The sequence below is a fragment of the Synchiropus splendidus genome, chromosome 17 (assembly GCF_027744825.2).
Source record: "Synchiropus splendidus isolate RoL2022-P1 chromosome 17, RoL_Sspl_1.0, whole genome shotgun sequence".
In the NCBI taxonomy this organism is placed as follows: Eukaryota; Metazoa; Chordata; class Actinopteri; order Syngnathiformes; family Callionymidae; genus Synchiropus; species Synchiropus splendidus.
Window position 1 is genome coordinate 8564009 of NC_071350.1, and position 19640 is coordinate 8583648.

The 19640-nt window shown below is 43.2% G+C and overlaps 1 protein-coding gene across 4 annotated transcripts in view; it reads left to right on the forward strand.

Moving 5' to 3' along the window:
• Nucleotides 1-19640, forward strand: part of dscama (Down syndrome cell adhesion molecule a) — a 62542-nt gene that overhangs the window by 22327 nt on the left and 20575 nt on the right. For all 4 annotated transcript variants that reach the window (XM_053846196.1, XM_053846198.1, XM_053846197.1 and 1 more), the window contains exons 4-6: nucleotides 18385-18531; nucleotides 18858-19136; nucleotides 19361-19636. In XM_053846196.1, the coding sequence (XP_053702171.1) occupies nucleotides 18385-18531; nucleotides 18858-19136; nucleotides 19361-19636 (702 nt within the window). The remainder of the gene's footprint in view (nucleotides 1-18384; nucleotides 18532-18857; nucleotides 19137-19360; nucleotides 19637-19640) is intronic.

The following is a 19640-nucleotide window of genomic DNA, read 5'->3' on the forward strand; positions in this document are numbered from 1 at the left end:
GCAGCAGTGAGGGTGTATACGTGCATGTCTAAGCAACATGGAGGTAGATCTTTCCAGCCTTTTAGTCTTGTGTATTAGGGAGGTTAATAGTTGCATTTTTCTGCTTCACTAAGTCTCATGTGCTCTTGTATAAAGAACCGCCACACACACACTAATTCATTTCACCTTTTTTCAACCCACATTTTACTAAATATTGCATTGTCTTTCAACCTTTGATGTCTGAAAATCTGAGTCAAATAATTGTATGCTTTTTTTAGGCATTAAAAATAAATACACATTTAAAGCACATTTGCTTACAGGTCAATACCTTTAAAAAAAATAAATCTTATTAAATGAATTATAAAAAGCAAAATAAAAAAATTGACAAATTTGCTCATTAAAATTAAACTTGGTGAAAACTCTTAAAATCTTAATTATCAATTCAACAGATGGAAATCACTCCTCATTTTGAATTTTAATTAATTTATAATAATAATGTTCTTCTTTAAAAAAAACATAATAAATATTTATCATCAAAAGTAATGGTTCATGACATAGATGGACTTAAGAGTGTAATTTTGAACAAGCAATACGTGTTTAAAATGCAAGTATTTGACTGTGCTTAATTTTTCTTAGGACCAATTTAAGCGGAGGCCATTGTTTTTCGGGATTAAGATTTGTGCACTTTTGAATGTTAACTCCTTACAAATCAAACGCTGGACTTCACTGTGACTGAAAAGCAGCTCTAAGTCGTGCCAAGTACCGTGTGTTATCTGTGCCACAAACTGTGCCATGGATCAATGAATGGTCAGCAGCATATGTTCTAATTGACATTGTGGATAAACGTCTGTTCAGATGGAAGCGCGGGTCTGATTGTTGGGGTGCCGTGCATGATTACAATGTGTCTTCTAGTGCCTTGATCTCTTCAGCCCCCGACAAGGATTACATTTCCACAGTATAATCCCAGTTTGGCGGCACAGGGTGCTGTGTTGGGGGGAGGTCACCCCGGCCTCTACATGTCTTCAAGTGATGGTTCGGACTGGTGTGTGTGCGTGTGTTTGAACGGGAAGGCGGGGGGTGGTTGAAGCAATCAAGTGTTGTTATTCTGCTGTTTTTCTTTAATCTGCTCTCAATAGGAGTGGGCTTGGAGGGAGACCGGTAAAAGGTTCGCTCTGACTCCACTGCTGCTGATGCTGCGGCTGCTTTGGCTTAATGCCTCTTTCAGTCTGAGGCAGCCATTTTGTGTCAGCCACTGTGCGTTGCTGGGATAGAGTTTAGGAAATGTATTTTGCCTGGTTAATGCGCAATATAATGGCCAGTGTGTTTCTCAACATAAAGATCAGCAATAATATAATGCAAAATAATCCAACAATTAAGATGAACGCACTTGAGAGCACCCCCTTTTTTTGAGTACCCCACACCTGCCCTCTGAAGAGGCTCGTTCGCTTTTTCAGCCTTCGATCCAGAAATGGCCACGTAATAGCACTATTGTGTCTGCACAGCGCCTGAGCAAACAAAGTCATAGAAATAAACGCCGGGCCCTTTCAAACAGACTCCATAATGAGCAGCTTCTTCCTGCTTTGTTTGCTTTGTGGTTTGCGGCTTTGGGCGTCTGGCAGATGGGCCAACTGGGCTTATACCTGCTAATGAAGAGAGGTGGGAAGGGGGGGGGAGATGTGTCGCAAGTTAGGATGTGAGCAAGTCAAGAACTGACCAGTGTGGATGCTAAAGGTTAAATCTCACTTGAGGTGAGGTGGGTCGAGCTGCAAATCACAATTCTTTATTGTGTCAATATAATGTAAGTAAAACAGTCTCTACAACTAGATGACCAGGAGAGAAGCTTTAAAAATATTTAGTTATTTTTTTGTATGTTTATTTACATAAAAAGAGAAGAGAACCGTGTAATTGTGATGAACAAACATGTATTTCATTTTCATACATTTGCTAGCATTAATAGTATTGTTCTGCAAAATCTCTGAGATCATTTATTGGATCAACTTTATAGGCAACATCTACTATCCATTATTTATTTGTGAAACATTGGCGTGCGTTATCTAAGCAGGTGGCCACACTTATTTGGTGTCCAAAGTGGTCGGGCTCTCACACCAGCAGACCCTTCAGTGCAATTGTGCACACTGTATGTCCAGACAGGTCATTCTAATCCCTAACACCACCCGCGCCCACAGACACGTTCGCACGCACATAACCCCTCCCCGCCACTGCCGCCACCACCCTTCTCTCCAGCCTTTAACATATGGAGATGTTAAGGAATTAGCACAGTGGAAGAAAATAAATGATTTAAAGCAGCCAGCAGCTTAGCTCCTGGAATATGTGGTCTTGAGCGCCCTGTCTGGGAGATTCTTAGAAGTGATGCCCTTGTTTGTTTCTTTTTTTTTCTCTGTCCACCACTTCCCAGACTTGTCTTAACGCTCATGCTTTAGCTCCATGTGACTCATTAGCACAGGAAGCTAGTCCTCAATCTAGGGTTCATTAGCAAACCACCCAGAGAGTCACTCTGTGACACTGACAGGCTCCTCGTGTGACCCCTCAAATTCGCCCCATCCCTCACTGAGTCTAGATCTTGTTAAATAGGATTACTCTGGCTACCTGCCATTCATTGGCTTGGACAGGACTTCTTATCTGCTGTCTTCACATGGCTGCCAAGAAGGACATAATGCAGCACGACCTACATTAAACAATGCCACATGAAGGATTTCTTCTGGCTCTAAATCTGGACACCAGTGGCGGTATCTACTTCAGTGATTTTCCTGGATAAGTGGAGGTCACTGGGATTGCCTTATCAACCATGTTTACTTTTCAAAAGCCATCTTGTTACCCCTGTCCATGCACTTTCACCCTCACCCTTCATTCTGCCACACAGGGTTCTTTTAATGTATTTAGCTGCCCGGCCTCTAAAAATGTCTGTAGGCTAAAGAGAGCCGTGGCATCTATGTCCTCCAAAGCACATGTGACATGTCTCAAGCGCCCGCCCATACTCTCCCTCGAAGCAGGGACACCAATTCTGCAGCATAAGAGGCTTTGTGGCCTAATCCTCTGGTTGATCTTCATAAAGTTTGTGTCTTACAATTAAGTGCAGATGGTTTGCAGCTGGTTGTAAGGCTAGTAAATAACTTGGGCCTCTATTTTCGCCAGGGATTTGGTGGGTAATCCCTCTCTCTGACAGTTTACCAGATTCAAATCAGTCTAGGCTTTGCTTTCCGTCCTCGACGTCTTTAACTGTTTTCTCTCCAGCGATCCCCTCCGCTCCATCGAAAGCTCCTTATGCTCTCTTAGGTATGCCATCGTGCGGTGGAACACACTGATAATTGTGTCTACGAGGAGGACCGTGGGCGGCACAAAGTTCAACCCTCTCTGTCAATGTAGATCTGTACCCTAATGTTTGCTAGCCATGCAGCAAAAAAATTCAGGAACATTGCTGAAGTCTTATTCCCACAGTAATTGTTCTAAATTCTGCCATATCTGTGGCACTGAAGAAAATTCAGTGGTAATGTGTGGCATCAAAAGTAGTGGCAAGACAGTACACCTTTTCATGACATTTTTATTTTTAAACTTTGAAATGTTGAAATGCACTCCTGCAATTTTATTGCAATCCTACAAACCATCCCTGGGCTTTAAATATATCCGTGGTGTTGGTTTGTTTGACATTTTCCACAAACATTTATTGCTGTCTGGTCTTCTTCCTGCTGGGTGTGTGTGTCGCTACTTTCCTCCTTTGCATTTGTGTATAAAATCACAAGTTTTAAGTAAGTATCATCTCACATCTCTACTTTAGTGGTCAGTAGCTGAATAACAACTGCAAGCCACACTGCAGGATCATATGTGAGCACTGAATTTTGGTTTGACTTCAGTAGCAAATGTAATGCATGGAAGGATGCCACCAAGAGCCCGTCTGACAAGATCCTTCTCCTGGGACAGGGACAGAGATGAAGTGATGCCAAACACATTCTAGAGACATCAGAAAAGAGACGACGCCTTGATCTCACTGCTGAGTGTTTCCCTATTTAAGTACACTTATAGCTTAAACACATTTGTATCATTCATGCTGCATAATGGAAGAGACCTGAGACAGCCACGGCTCATCTGCATAAGCCAGGAGCCGATATAGTAGCGCCTCGGGCTATGTGCAGATGGCAATGATTAGTGACGTTACTCCTTTCCCAAACACAAGCACTCACTTGCCAACCAAATATTTGACACACTGATTCTTCCCGCCTCCCAAGTGCCCCCCTCACAGTTCACACCTGCCAAGTGTCAATGAAGTCAAACTGTCACTTCTCAATGCATAAAAATTTGAGATGCCATATGGATCGCTCCGACTTCCATGTCACCTCCTGCTCCTCCTCATCTTTCCCCTTCATGGTGACATGAAAGACCTCCTCGCAACCTTGCGTGATTCCGAACACCTGGCTGAGATCAGAGCCGTTCCTGATGTCGCTTGTCTTGTTCAATACAAAAGTACACGACTACACATTCAGCATGCAAACTCTTATGTGTACGATCAGTCAGACGCTTTGATACTTCTTTGCACCTGACTCACTTCCGTACACTCTTCAGTTGATGGGACAAGACAACATTAATGTGAGAAGAACCCAGATGCCACTGTGTTTGAAAGCTTTCTGAAGAATTTCCAAAGATTTGGGCTGTGAATTTCAGCCATTGCCCTTGCGCTGAGGGCAGCTCCCAGCAGGCCTGGCCGCAGTGACAGTTTGTTGTGGTTTATAAGGTCATTCCCTCTATAGGGTGCAGCATATTCATTACACACATCCCATGGCTCTGTTTGTCTTTGACAGTCTGTTTCTCTGTGGGCTCTTGTCATAAGGTCAAGGGGTATTTACAATCATCCTCGTGTCTTACTGACAAGCCAGTAGCATCACAAGGCCTTGAAGAAAAAGCTCATGGGTTAATGAGGCTGAAGCATGATCTCTATAATATGGTGGAAAGTAAACCTGTATGTGGAGTGAATACATCTTATTCAAGCTACAAGGGAAAGGAGCGAGCTGAGTGAGGATGTTAGGAGGAAGGGCTGACAGTCCAATCCAACACGTCCATTCAAAAGACAGCTCCTTTTGTTTCTGAATCCTTTCTTCTCCTGGAAAAAAGGGGGGTTTGGGGCGATCTCTCTTTGCACCTGACACCTCCCTCTGATCTACCTCCACTACCAACAGCAGCAGCACCTGACTCCCATCCCTCATCCGGTCTCCACATGTCTGCACCGCTCTTTCCCTCTCTATGCATATACCATTGCCCAAGAGTCACTCTCCTGGTTGCCACAGTAACCAGCTCACCTCTCACTCGCTGTTGTTCTCTCCTCTCACAATGCACCTAAATAAGAAAGAATAAGAGGTTTCATGAAATGCAGCGTGAGCAGAAATAGCAGCAACAAAAAAGCCTGTTGAACAGCATGCCTTTCTCGCTGTCCTTACAGCGGGAGTTGTGAATCACGATGGTAGATGAATGTAAAATGCGTTAAATAAATGAGGCAATAAAAGCAGCAGATGAGTTGTGTTTTGACTGAAATGGCGAGGCACCTCTGCTCAGCGAGCCTTATCCACCTGCTCCAGCCATATTTCCCCATCCCCCTCTTCAGCAGCTCACCTCCCTCACCCCTCCCTTCTCTGCTCTGTTGGATCAGAGTGGTAGTCAGGTGAATAGTCTGCCTGTTTTGATGTAGCACTCTGTTGCAGCACGGACACATATTCAGCACCTGATTCCTCATCCGTCTTTCTCTCACGCGCCCAATTACACCCTCATTACCCTCTAATCACTGCAGGCGCCGCAGCAACTGGTGGGACAGTCACGAAGAGAGCGCAATGTAAATCGTTTACATTCATTCCAAGATTATTTGCCAGACTTTCTGACTGGCAACTGGGCGGTTGCATGTTAAATGCTCCCCTGGTGGTTGTGGTAATTTGGAGCACTATGGTAATAGGAGTGCGGACGGCTGCCTCAGCTCTCGCCAGCCACTGTCCTTTCATGAGCGAAATGATGCTGAGCCGCTCATTAGCTAGTTAAATCACCATCATCAGATACATGAAGGATAAAAATCATCTTAGTGATCATTGATTATCACCTTTTAGAGGATGAGCCATAAATTGGGCCTTCACGGGCTCAGGCTGTCCAAATCATAGGCGCTAAGTGGGAACAGCAGCAGACCCTGCACGTGGCAGATTCATTCAAGAGCTGATGCTTCACACTGCTGCACAGCTGTATAGGTTGGTTGCTGGAGGCGACGTGCTTTACATATACCCTGTTTAGTCGTATATGAGAAGCCACATATGGCTATGTGTATAATAGATTGCACCATTATATTGCCACAATAGGTTTAAATAAAAAATCTTAGTACACTTCAGATTCAAGAACATGTATTACCATTAATAAAGTGCTTATTCATATGTGTATTAGCAGCGTATGGGCCAGTAGTTACTTGCTATAAAGTACTGACTGTTAACCCTGACTATAGTCAGTCACTGAGAGTCCCCTCTAACAACACCATAGTGACTGATCTCCACCAGTAAATATTAGCGTATTAATGGTTAATGCCAATACTAAAGCAAAGCTCTGATAGTGTCACTAACTCAGGGGTTCTTAACCTTTTTGATCTTGGGGCCCACCTTTCCCAGAACAAATGGCCCATTTAATTGAACCGATTCGTGACTCCTGATTTCATTTGTGATCAATAATCATATTTAATCTACTTACGCGTAAACAAACCAAAATCTTGTGAAGTGACATGATACCATGTGATCATCGCCAAGATATTTATTTGTCATTGAAAAGTCCAACCAGCAGCAGAACCAGGTGCAAGTCATATTCATCAAATTTACTCGAGAAAAAAAAAAAAACACTTGATGCAAACTGTTGAGAAAATTGGAAAAACTGACTAAAATTCTGAATAAAATAAATACAACAAAACCATGCCTAAATATCATGAAATAAAAATAATATATTTTAGTGTATTTAGATGTTGCCTCGATGCCACAAAATGTTCTCATTCATTTTCAAAACTGCTTAAACAGGTGCTTTCATGAACAGTTTTTACTGTTGGGGCGACATCACTTTCTTCATCATTTTTTCTTTTCAAGAACTTCTGTATAGTTGGTCACAGATTTGCAGCTGTCAATTCAGTGACACAGTACTGCCACCATACGTGGCTAATGTATTAAAACTGAGCGTCTCACGGCCCTCACGGCCCAAAAGTATATATAAAAAAAAAATTCCGTCCCTGTGGTTGAGAATCACTGCACTAACTCTATAAATAAATGCTGTTACCAGAACACTAACCATTTGATGGATGTAGAGCAGGGGTGGCCAACCAGTCAGAGGCTAAGAGCCACATTGTTTTACTTTGTTGCTGCAAAGCGCCACATCCTACAAATATGTAAGGACAATGAATAACAGGTGAAACACATGCCATACGTTTAGTTTAGGGAATGACAAAGTTTGGTGAAGAGCCGCATGAACCTGGGAAAAGAGCCGCATGAGGCTCAGGAGCCATGGGTTGGCAAGGCCTGATGTAGAGGAACCAGTCAATTCTCTTGTTGATGTTAATGATTCCCTCTCCCTGCGTACGAGTTTCTTCAGTTTGAGACGACCTTCAGGTTTTGTCATAGAGGGCGCTGTGGGCGAGTTTTACGAAACGAAAACAACAACCCATTAAAACACTGATTGCACAGTTGATCTGTTGCCAAACCCCCTCCATTTATGGCGTCTATGTTCCCCGTCCTTTACAACCAGCAGTTCACAAAATATACACGAAGCCACATCAGCAATTCCAGGATACCATCGAGGTTATTATGTGTAGTGTTTCTCAGGACGACTGTTGAATTCACTTGCAGTGATGGCTTCAACCTCAAGTAGTTGTTCATCTTGTATCGGACCGCTCTTCCAACTAGCCATTCATCCCATCTGCATCCACTTATAGAGGCTTTTGTCGGGTGTTTATGAGCCTTCAGGACGGGCGGGGTTGTTTGACGAGGGCAGGGGGACAGTGTGGCACTAATTGCTGTATGTGATTTATACCAGGCTGGAAGCAGGCAGACGATGGTACTCTGAGAGCAGCTGCTTTGCCCAATATTTACTTAACCCTCCGCCGGCGGCCTGGCACTAGCAGCGCTGACGATGGCTCTGTGGGGAGTCATTTCGCTGGTTAGTGTTGTATTTAGCAGCAAGGTTGGGGCCACGGTTGAGGACTGGCTGAAAGTGGGAGTGTGCACGCCTTATGGGCCGGTAGATTAGAGCAATTAGTGAGGAGACTCAGATTGGTCTCCTGACAGTTTGGCAAGCCCGTATGGGTGGTTGCTAGGTGACATAACATCATGAGCGAGAACCATCGCTCTCTTTCACAACAGTCCTATAACACAAGTGGCAATTTCAAACAAATGTTGGCGAACATAAAGACGAAGGTTGGTGATCCTGGGGTGGAGTGAGTTAGCTTCCGTCAGGTGTGTCAGCAGTGATGGAGGCTTCCATCCCACGCTTGTCTGCCTACATCATGTGGAGTGATAGTCAGAACCATCTTGGGTTTTGCATCTCTAACTCAATTATTCACACCTCCAAGAAATTAATAAACAGTGCCTAACAATGCCTCCTCCCCAAAGATCAATTCCTCTCAACATGTTTGGTTTTTTTATAATCGTGAATCTGATCGCAGCTATGACGTGCAACACGGCAAATATTCTCTTGCAAAAAGAGGACGAGTAATGAAAAAAAAAAATGAAGCTGCAGAGCCTGATTCTGTCTCCACAGCAACATTGATTGATATTCTTCAGGTGGAGCAGCTGTCAAGCGGCCTGACCACTGCAAGCTAATGCTCTGCAGGGGGAGATAGGAGGGGGAGGTTGGGGGAGGAGTATAGGAAAACACCAAGAAGAAAAAAAAGCACTAGATGAAAAGCAAGGAGACAGAAGGGCCAGTGACAAAGAGGAAGGGAAGGGGGTGGGGGGTGGATCGAAACGCAATGATATTAAGTGAGGGAGAGAGATTCCTGGATTGTGATTTGGCGCCATTGTGAGAATGGCAGACACTGCTCTTGGTATTGTGGTCTTTTAGGAAGGTCTCTCATCCCAATATGGTATGATATGACAGTGACATGAAATCATTTTGCAGTTGCAGTGACACTATCTTCACCTGGATATTTTGAAGCTAACTGTACAAGCAGGAAGAATCTTATTTCAACACGTAGCTTGTTATTTGAACAGAGTTTTAGGGTACCTGTTGTACTGTGGCTGTAGGGATACAACTGAGTCAAGTCAGTATTATTCTTGCTACTAGCTTTCATGCAGCGACAACTTCTCGAGCTAAGAATGTGATGTACATCAGTCAAAGCAATGCGATTCACCTGAAATCCTAAATGTGTCAAGGATTGTCAGAAATACTCAAAACAGAAATACATGTTTAATATGAGAGAAATATAACAGTAACAAGAGAATCTTCAGAGGGTTTGACAGAAATGTTAAGTGGGATTTCTCCTTGTACAGCAAGAGCACCGATTGAAAGCTACATATCTCAGTCATGAACAAACCAACTCTCTAACATCATGACATGTTAGTGACTAAATATTTAACAATGTGACACAGGAGTTTAAAAAGCACTGCAATATCAAGTGAGTTGAGATGCAGACGTGAGTCTCTACTCTCGGAATTTCCCTGATGTTGTGGTTCAGCACCATGGAGAGCTCACTGCTTCTCCTGTATATGTGAAGCTATCTCACCGTTTTCTTCAGCATATATTTATCTAAAGTAAAACACTTTTGTTTTGCTTACTCTGCTCTTGGCTGCTGAATATTTACTGCATTTGAATTACAGAGGCCGTCGACTGTAATGACAGGAAAATCAGACAATTAAAGCGGAAGGGCTCCAGCTTTAAGTCTCACCTCCCCCAGAGGAGACAGAGATTATTTAAAGTGGCACACTGTTTGATTATCTAATCCTCCTCTTGCCCCCTCTGCTTTCCTCTCGGAGCAGCTCCACTTGCCACCGCAAATTACCATGAAACACCAATGAGCACTTTATTTAAGTCCTGTTCCATAGCTGCTATGCGATGCCAGTCTCAAGGGAGAAGTAACGCTACTGTCTACCAGTTTACATGGAACCTGGGCATTTGAATACCAAAGATGTGGACTCTTCTTATGTCACATAGACCAGGGGCTCTTAATCTTTTTGATCTTGGGCCTGGGGCCCATTCAATAGAATTCAGATTCATCTTGATTTCAACAACCATATTTAATCTACTTACATCCTACCAAAACCTTGTGAAATGACATGAAATGGTCATCATCACAAAGATATTTATTTGTCATCAAAAAGTCCAACCAGCAGCAGAATCAGGTGCCAGTCATATTCACCACACTTACTAAAGAAAAAAAAACTGTTGAGAAAATTTGAAAAACTTAATGAAATTCGGAATAAAATAAATATAGTAAAACCATGTCTAAGTATCGTTGAATATAAATGATATATTTTATTTAAACTCCAAAGAAGAAAGCGTAAAAATATATATAAATAAAATGTTCTAATTAATTTTCAAAGCTGTTTTTACTGTTGCCGAGGGCACCATCACTTTCTTTATATTTTTTTCTTTTCAAGAACTTCTCCATAGTTAGCTATGATAGATTTGCAGCTGTCAAGTCAATTCAGTGACACACTACTGCCACCATACGTGGCTAACGTATTAAAACTGAGCATCTCACGACCCTCACAAGGTGTAAAACAAAAATACTTTTCTCGGCCCTTAAGGTGGAGCTAGGTTAAGAATTACTGACATAGATCATGGGAAGCCAGTTATTTTCCATCCAGCACTCAAGCCTTGTAGTCCCCCTAAAAAGGCAGTTCTGTCCAGGTTTTGGCAGTCGGTGAAGCTGTTGTCAGCTTGACTTATTAGCCTCACAAAGTCGGGGGTTGTGATCGAGTAGATACTCATCGCTTCCTTATTGCCTGTCAGAGCACACAAACACACACAGAGGTTCCATACAGGCCGGGGGATGAATATTCATGACTATACAGCTGAAGCGAAACACTGCCTCATTTGATGTTGGCCAAAGGGAGGCCAATGATACCTTTGTAGACTCACAACCATCAGGGGTTTTAATTGCTTGACTCCACCCAGCAACCGACACCGACAGAAACCCACCGTCACACATTTTGGCAGCCATTGTTATACAGATGTCTCGACTCCGTTTTCGCTTGAGCTGACAGACCTTTGTCTGGTAAGAAGTGCTCCTGCAGCTGCGCTCACAGTCTGATGAAAAATTGAGACAAACCCTCATTGTGTGTCTGTCTGCTACACACATTAGTCCCATTCAAGCGCTGCCTATTGTTGGACTGCGTTAATATTTGATGAGATACAGTCGTCCAGCTGCATGTGCAAGAGTGATGGACGCCGACTATAGACAGCAGCCAATGATTTTTCAAATGTCTGCTGCTGTACTTATTTCATTCTTATAAACAATGGCTTCTGCTACTGAGGAAGGTGTGTTTGACAAGAGGGGTTACATGTACCTTCCGCACAGAGACATCTAGCTCTGCTTTAGGGAACTCTTTCCAAAATGGTGACCTTCTTTACCTATTTTCTCTTCTATTGAAAAGCCAGCTATTACTTGGTTATTGAGAAGAATAAGCAGCAGGAGATTGTATGTCGCCGGTGCTGTTCGTTTCTAACCTGATACAGGAATGTGGGCCAGCCATCGGGCCCAGCGCCTCGGGGTTACAGCAGCGCCGCTGTCTCCTCATTTGAATATTGTTGGACGTCCATTTGCATTGAGTTTTAATAGTAAGTTAGTCAGTCAAGCAGAAGATGACATCTTTATCTGTGGTTGACATATGAGGCGGTGAGCCCCGGGCAAGAAAGTGCCTGGTTAATGAGCGGAGGAATGCTGCTGCTGATTAGGAGCGGCAATCGAAAGGCACGGATTTTCACCCCGCCACAACTCGTTAGGCTGCAGATAGGATCTGGACCGAAATGGGCTGGAATCAACTTCCTCACAAGGTTTTAGTGTCAATGGAAGTGCCGTTTTCCTTTGGAAATAAAGTCTGCTTTAGTCTAGGACCACAGTAGTTGAATAGTTCACATCTTTCTTTGGGCTTCTCCCTTCAGAGGTGGCCACAGTGGATCACCTTCCTTCATCTCACCCTGTCCTCTGCTTCCTCTTCTCTCAAACCTACAAACCTCATGTCCTCCTTCACCACCTCCATAAATCTCCTCTTTGGCCTTCCTCTCCACCCTCTGTTTCAACCTCAACATCTTCCTACCAATGTACTGGCTGTCCCTCCTCTGTACATGTCCAAACCATCTCAATCTAGCCTCTCTGACATTGTCTCCTAAACACCTGACAAATGGCCCTTTATCGGATGAAAGATAAAAGGAGAGGAAGACAAACGTTTAGATTTATGGATGAGATAACTGAAAATGTGACGGGGAAAGGTGTGACTAGGTGGAGGAAGCTGGCTTGTAGCAAGGAAAATAAAGAAGGAAGCTGTGACAGAATAAAGCAATGCGCCTGACAGATGGAAAGGAAACAAATGAACTACCTCACTAGCATTCAGAGCAGATCACAGGTTTTGCTCACGTTGAGATCCGGACTGCTGCACTCTTCTCCAGTGTCCTGCAGTTCTTCCTCTCTGTACAGTACTGGAAATATTGCTTGCTAAGCGAATGGTGGCCAGTGTGTTGCCATGGTAACCACCGCAGCTGTCAGGGTGCCTGCTGTAAGAATGACAAATGATTTTTATTAGAGCGACTCTAAATTGGTGGGATCCCCCTCTCCACAGAGACGTGTATCCCTGCCTGATCAAACCGGCGTTGCACTGCCAATAACTCTGACCGAGCCTAATTACAACACAAGGCCTGCTGGGCTCATCATACTCTCATTATTGCTCACAGACTGCACTGGCAACTCTGGCGCCAGGCACTGGCCGACAATTTCATACGAGGAATCAATGTTTATGGCAGTTGTACACATGCTGGTGCGGATTTGTTTGCTGAGTGGAGCAAGCAAGAGTGTACAAGTGTGTACATCAGTGTCAGATGGAGAGCGGCTTATGTGTATCCATGTGTGATAAATGTAAGAGCTGTACTGAAACATATGTCTTTACAGTCTAAATCTGCTGCGCTTTAGTGCACTTGCTTTTAATAACAATGCTATCCTCCAGTGGTGTGATATGACTGTGTGTGAGAAGTATTATCAGAAACGGAATATTTTTATCCCTGTATAAACTGAATTGGATTTTAAGGAATATCATAACGTGGGAAGGAATAAAAATAATCAGAAAATAATATTAATAATAGTACTAATACTAAATGTAATATAACATGATTTTATGATTGATGATGATAGTGTTTAATAAAGCATAACATGATGCTACATGCTAAATAGCATCCTGTTGCATGTTAAGAGTTCAGAGGGTACAATCCTTTTACTATCTGCGTCAGGATATTGGATATGAGACAAATGTGGAGACCTGTTGTCTTAATAGGAGTGATGTCTTTCCAGCGTCATGTATTTAACGTCACTGCTGCTCACTGGAATTTTCATAAAAGGTAGTGGAGAGGTGAGCCCGGGGCCACGGAGGAATCCATTAACTTTTGGAGCAGATCCAGGCAAAGTGGCTGATTCAGGGTTTTTGCCTGAATGAGAACAGATTTACTGCTCTTCTGCAGGGTGGGCAATCAGACCTATGTTAGAGATATACGGTGCTTTACTCTGTCACTTAATAAAGTTTTTTAATATTATAAAAACACCTTAGACGGTGTTCACTTCAGACGTGGAGATTCTAGGGTGATGTACTGCGTCTGATCACGGTGCAGTGTTTTATAAGTAAGCAGCCATGAAGAAGCATTTGACAGTGTCACAAGTGGGTACAGAAGTGCTCAGACTGTTATTTTAATAGTGATGATTTCCTGCTTGTGTGTTGATGTTGTTTGCTGTGTTGCGACTGCCGGAGAAAGAGTTGAGAATTACCTAGGTTTCACTGTCATAGCTTGTCATAAATGGAGGTTTTAAAAATGGATCATGAGTTCCTGTATTCCTGTTGGCCATACTGATGCACACACATCTCAACGGTAACAAACAAATCTTGGCCTGAAGGTCTATTATCATAAACTGATAAGGAGCATCTGATTTTATGCAAACCAATTCTGGCCATGCGGTGAGCTCCTGCCAACTGTCCAAGCCCAGGTGACTTAATAACGGAAGGAACTGAAACACCCACCTTTGTGAGCTCGCAACCTTTTACAGATGGCTGCTTAGCATTTCAGCAGCATAAATTATATTCTTTGTCAAGCGGTGTGACTTCAAGTGACCAAGGTTACCGTGACACGGTGACTGTCTCCTGGGAGCACAGTCAACTCACCAATACAATCTAAGACAGTGTCACAGCAGGGAATTCAGGCGGTGTGCTTCCACTTCCTTCCTGCTGCAGGCATAGTGACGAGCAGGCATTTTTTTAATGCATTGTTTAGCTGACTGGGCGGTTTTTACAAATCTGTTGATGGGTGAGCGATTCTGTACGTGGTGATGCCCTCTGGTCATGTGAGGTCACAAGACAAATGTTTACTCAAAATAGCTAGCGTGGATGAATGTGTGTTGATAAACTGTCAGCGCTCTGTTTCCTATCTCCAGCTGATGCTCAGATGATTCGATGTAAGGAAGAGTAAACCGAGGACGGTGCTTGTTGAGATCTGTCAGGCAGACAGAGCCGGGTTCATAATTGCTCTTCCTCGCCTTGATCGGAATTAGCATATGAAAGTTGTCTCTTTTTCCCTCTCTTCCCTGTAAGTGCATAGCTGTAAGCTAATTTGTAAGTCATTTCAGATGACAGGGTGCTTGAATCCCAGCCGTGCTTTTTGTTCCTCTTGATCATTCCCGCCCTCTCCTCCCTGTTGGTTTCTTTTTCTGTCCTCATATCTCAATTATGGATACTGAACTGGCTCAGGGAGGTGAAGGAAAACTTTTAGGCAGATGGTTGCTCAGTATGCACCGACTATGGTGCACGGCAAAGTCACAGTTAGACATTTATGAGTCGCCTGTTCTAGCTAGCTTGGAAGTCGTGTAGCCTCAAGCAAAACCTTGAGAATTCTGAGAGTGAGTTCACTCAGTCCATGAAGTGATTGAACAGTTTTCAAAACTAACAGAATATGAAGGCAAACCACGACTGTCAAGTACCAGATCTGAGGTTCTATCTAGTGAGGTGCAAAACAAATCTGCTTTAAGTTTGAACCCTCAAATGAATCTTGCAGAGCATTGAAGGAACAAAGAGTGCACTTGCAGCCTCGCTTATAGGTGGATTAATTCAAGCTATTGAGCGAGGCTCCACAGAGAGATTCTTGTGTTGGTGGCTCGATGGATGCCAGGGCAGCTGGGCGGGACAAGGAAGGGAAGAGGATTCATCGTCCAGCGAGCCACCTGGCCTGAAAAGAAACGTCATGAAATCATGAAATCATACTCTCGTGTATTGAACAGCCGCCCCGCTGCACACAACACCGCCGTGTTTCAGGAAATGTTAGTATGCGTCATGTGAAGCAGGGAAGAGAATAGTGGAGCGCCTCGGATCGTTTTTATTGACCGTTCCTTCTATGCAGCCGCTCTCTGCTGCATAAACACATTTACACTGGGACGCGGAGAAACACACCACAGTTACACACTGAGGCATGAATAAAGAGACACACGAGCACGGGTGGTTCAAGAGAGCTGCAGTGGCTCACAGAAGACACACATAAATGCCCTCAGATCACAAGGACATTGTAATGCTAGCTTGCGACAATCATCTAGCACTGTGCGAGTGCAGCTCAATCAGATGCTGCGAGGCGCCAAGATTTGCCTTCACAATATCTCAGTGTTTTCTCTGATGAATATGCAATGATTGAAAATGTACTAGCAAAATTCTGGTGAGTAAATATGATAGCATTGGTATGGTAGTGTCTATAAATAAGTTGCATTAATGGTAAGAGTGTTACAGAATTGTGACTGATTTTATTCACAAAGTTTGCTGGCATTCAAAGCAATCCAAAATAAACATGGATGCAATACAGTTGAATGAGAAAATATTTTTTTCAAATTTATGGGGGAAGAAAATAAAGTGTGGCTTATAAGGACGGGGTACTTAAATGTGACTGTAGAATATGTGATACAGAATATGTGATTCTGTCAGGGATTTATAAAAATATTGTTTTATTTACATTATTGGAATGGTCTTTTATACGACTATTAATTTTTGAATAATTTAATTTGTAGTTTGAAGATGATGTTGTAGTTTTCTGTCGTCATCTTAACTGGAGAATAGCTTGAGTTTAACAAATCAATCATGAGGTTGCTTTCGTGCTTCGTCATGTCACATCAACTCTGATGTTTATTACTATTTTATGATACAATATTACGCTTAAATATTGCGTTGTTTTGTTCATACGCAAAGATGCTCAGTTCTGTGCTTTTAAGCAGGTGAACAAGACTCAGCCTTTTCCTACATGCTTGCCTGCAATCGCTGTTTCTCGGAGGCTGAACAGGGATCACTTGCTCCAAAATTAAAACCACATTTGTACCTCAGGATGTGTCGAATGTCACACATTAGAGCATCTCACCCACCGGCTGCAAAATCTGGAAAAAAAAAAAAAAGGCCTCCAGGATTTCACGTTCATGCTCTCTGGTTTCTAACTAGGTCAACACTTCCTCATAATCGTGTCCACACCACCCATGTGTGCTTCAGTTTGTGTATCTTTGCTTTACTGCTCCCAATTCTCTTTGTCCTCCCATCCATCTTAAGCTTTGCCGTGTGTGTAGTGGACCAGATTCGACCCACAAACCGTTCCCTCTTTAATAGAACGCACAACTTTTCAAGGCAGGTGTGTTTTTTTTTGGCGCATGAAATTGTGGTGGTTGAAAGTGATGCACTTCCTGTGACTGAAGCAAGAATATTGCAGCTGTCCAAAAATGGCTGCTTCTTTACAGGTAGACCAGAAGCGACGTCAGGCTAGCAACCGATTTCACTGCCTGAATTCAAGCTGGGAAATCTAATTCTGAGCGAATCATGATAAAGTCTTTCTTTAATGTTAAGTCAGTTACATTTCATTTATCTTTCCTTTGGTCCCGTCTGTCAGTCACTGACTTCTCTATCATCCGCAACACATGGTAACCGCCGGCGGCCACCAACCTGAGCGCACATCACCCCTCATGACAACTGACGCCAATCCTCCCCTTTCATGTCTTCACCAACATTAGCATAGCATTAGAATTATATGAAACACCAGACCTGTGCAGCCATGCGTTATCAAAGCGCTCTGTGATCCTTGGCTGCGGCGCTTCAGTCTCGAACCGGGGGAAGAGAAAAGAGAGCGAGTTTCCCCTGAGAGGGGGAGCGAGGGAGAGACGAGAGCGATGAGCTACATGATAACGAGCTGTGTTACACTGCTACACAACACAGAGCCTTGTCACACTGCCTCAGAGCTGCGCTGAGCTAAATGGGCTGCAGCAGATGTTTGGTGACTACAATCACACAGAGCTGTGTATCTTACTTGACTTGCAAATATTTGCTAAGAGACTTCAATATTTGATTTTCTGTGTCGAACGTGTGAGGCGGTACAGAGACGTGAAAGCGCTGCGACATGCTAGTGAACGATAGATATAGCTTTTTTCTGTAGGTTTCTGTAGGTGTGGTTATCGCTTTGATAGAAATATTATTCATTTTTATATTCATTTCTATATTCATTTTTATACGGTACAGAAATGTGAAAGCGCAGCGACATGCTAGTGAACAATAGATATAGCTTTTTTCTGTAGGTTTCTATAGGTGTGGTTATCGCTTTGATCGAAATTTTATTCATTTTTACATTCCTTTTTATACAATACAGAGATGTGAAAGCGCTGCGACATGGTAGTGAACGATGGATGTAGCTTTTTTCTGTAGGTTTCTGTAGGTGTGGTTATTGTTTTGGTAGAAATATGTCATTCTATATTGCCAAGAAAGTGAATGAAAACAAAGTAAAATTCTTTTGCATAAGCTTGTGAAACGCCATGACATTAACATTTAAGAGCTTTGAACATTTTGACTTATTCTTCCTAGTTCCTTTCTCTTTTTATGATGTTATATAATAAAGGCTGGAACTTGAGATTTATTTTGATTAATTTATTTCAGGCAAAAATGATTTTGTGAGGCAAATAATATGGTTAGTCATATAAAAACTTTGTGTTTTTCAGTGCCTCAATTCCAGGTCCACACACAATGTTATAACCAAAACAAAATGAACAAAAACTAAATGACATGATGGGGATTTAAGTGTAAAAATCTTCAGGATAGAATCATAACAATGTGCAAAGAAGAAAGCTTGTACAGATTCAACTGACTTTTGATCACTATTGATGTCAATTTTAATGTAAGTGACTTGATCTTTTTTTCCCAGTGTCACGCTTTCTCATCACGTCCACGGGCGCCCTGTATATTCTGGATGTGCAAATGGAAGATGGGCTGTACAACTACAGGTGTATGACACGGCACCGCTACACTGGAGAGACCCGACAGAGCAATAGTGCCCGCCTCATCGTCTCAGGTGTGCTATATAGACATTTGAAAAGTATTCTTCTATATGCATGTTTCTTCCTTGTGCTGGTCATTTTAGACATCTGAACTGATCCCTGTTTTGAGATGTATTGGGAGTGACATGGAAAAGCATGTGAGCTCAGAAGGAGATGACATGTGATAAAGGTCATTAGATGTGTGCCAACACAGGAACTGAGCAGGAGATGCCCTCCAGCATTCTCAAATCAGGATAGAAACTTTACGTTCTGCATCAATTGTCATATGGAAATTACATGATCAACTGGGTGGATTGGAAGATGAGCAATGCTGATTTATGTCTTTGTGTTTTCTCTCCAGATCCCACCAACTCGGCGCCTCACATCCTGGACAGTTTCGAACGTCGCGAGGTGATGGCGTCCCATCGAGTCGAGCTGCCCTGCAAAGCCTCTGGTCACCCTGCGCCCAAATACCGCTGGCTGAAGGACAACAGGCCTCTGGAGCCCAACACGCGCTACAGACAGAGCGTGACCGGTCTCCTTATAGAACGGACTCAGCCGAGTGACACCGGAACCTATGTGTGCGAGGTCTGGAACGGGTACGGAAACGCAGAGGTGGTCGGTCGGCTTCATGTGAAAGGTCAGTGTGGTTATGGAATCAGAGATTGCTGTTGCTGTATTTTTCTCATCTACACTTACTCATTTTGTTGTGCATATACATATCAAAGATACTACTATTTTAGCATTCTATTTCATAACTTGTATGATGGATCAGTTTCCCTGAAATGTGTCGGTAAACAATACATTTAAAGTTGTTGTCCTAACTATGGCATGTTGATAGCCTCGTGTTGATCTCGTCCACAGAGACCCTGAAGGTGGTGGTGAGTCCTCGCAAGGTGAAAGGAAGTGTTGGCAGCCAGGTGTCACTGTCCTGTGGCGTAACTGGTTCTGAAGAGTATCAGCTGTCCTGGTACCGCAACGGTGAACTCATCTACCCCAGTAACAGCGTCCGTATGACGGGTCAGAACCGGGAGAACCTTGTGATGGCTGGCATGGCCAAGAGCGACGGAGGGGCTTACCAGTGCTTTGCTAGACACGGCAAGATGTCCGCCCAGGACTATGTTCAAGTCATACTGGAAGGTAA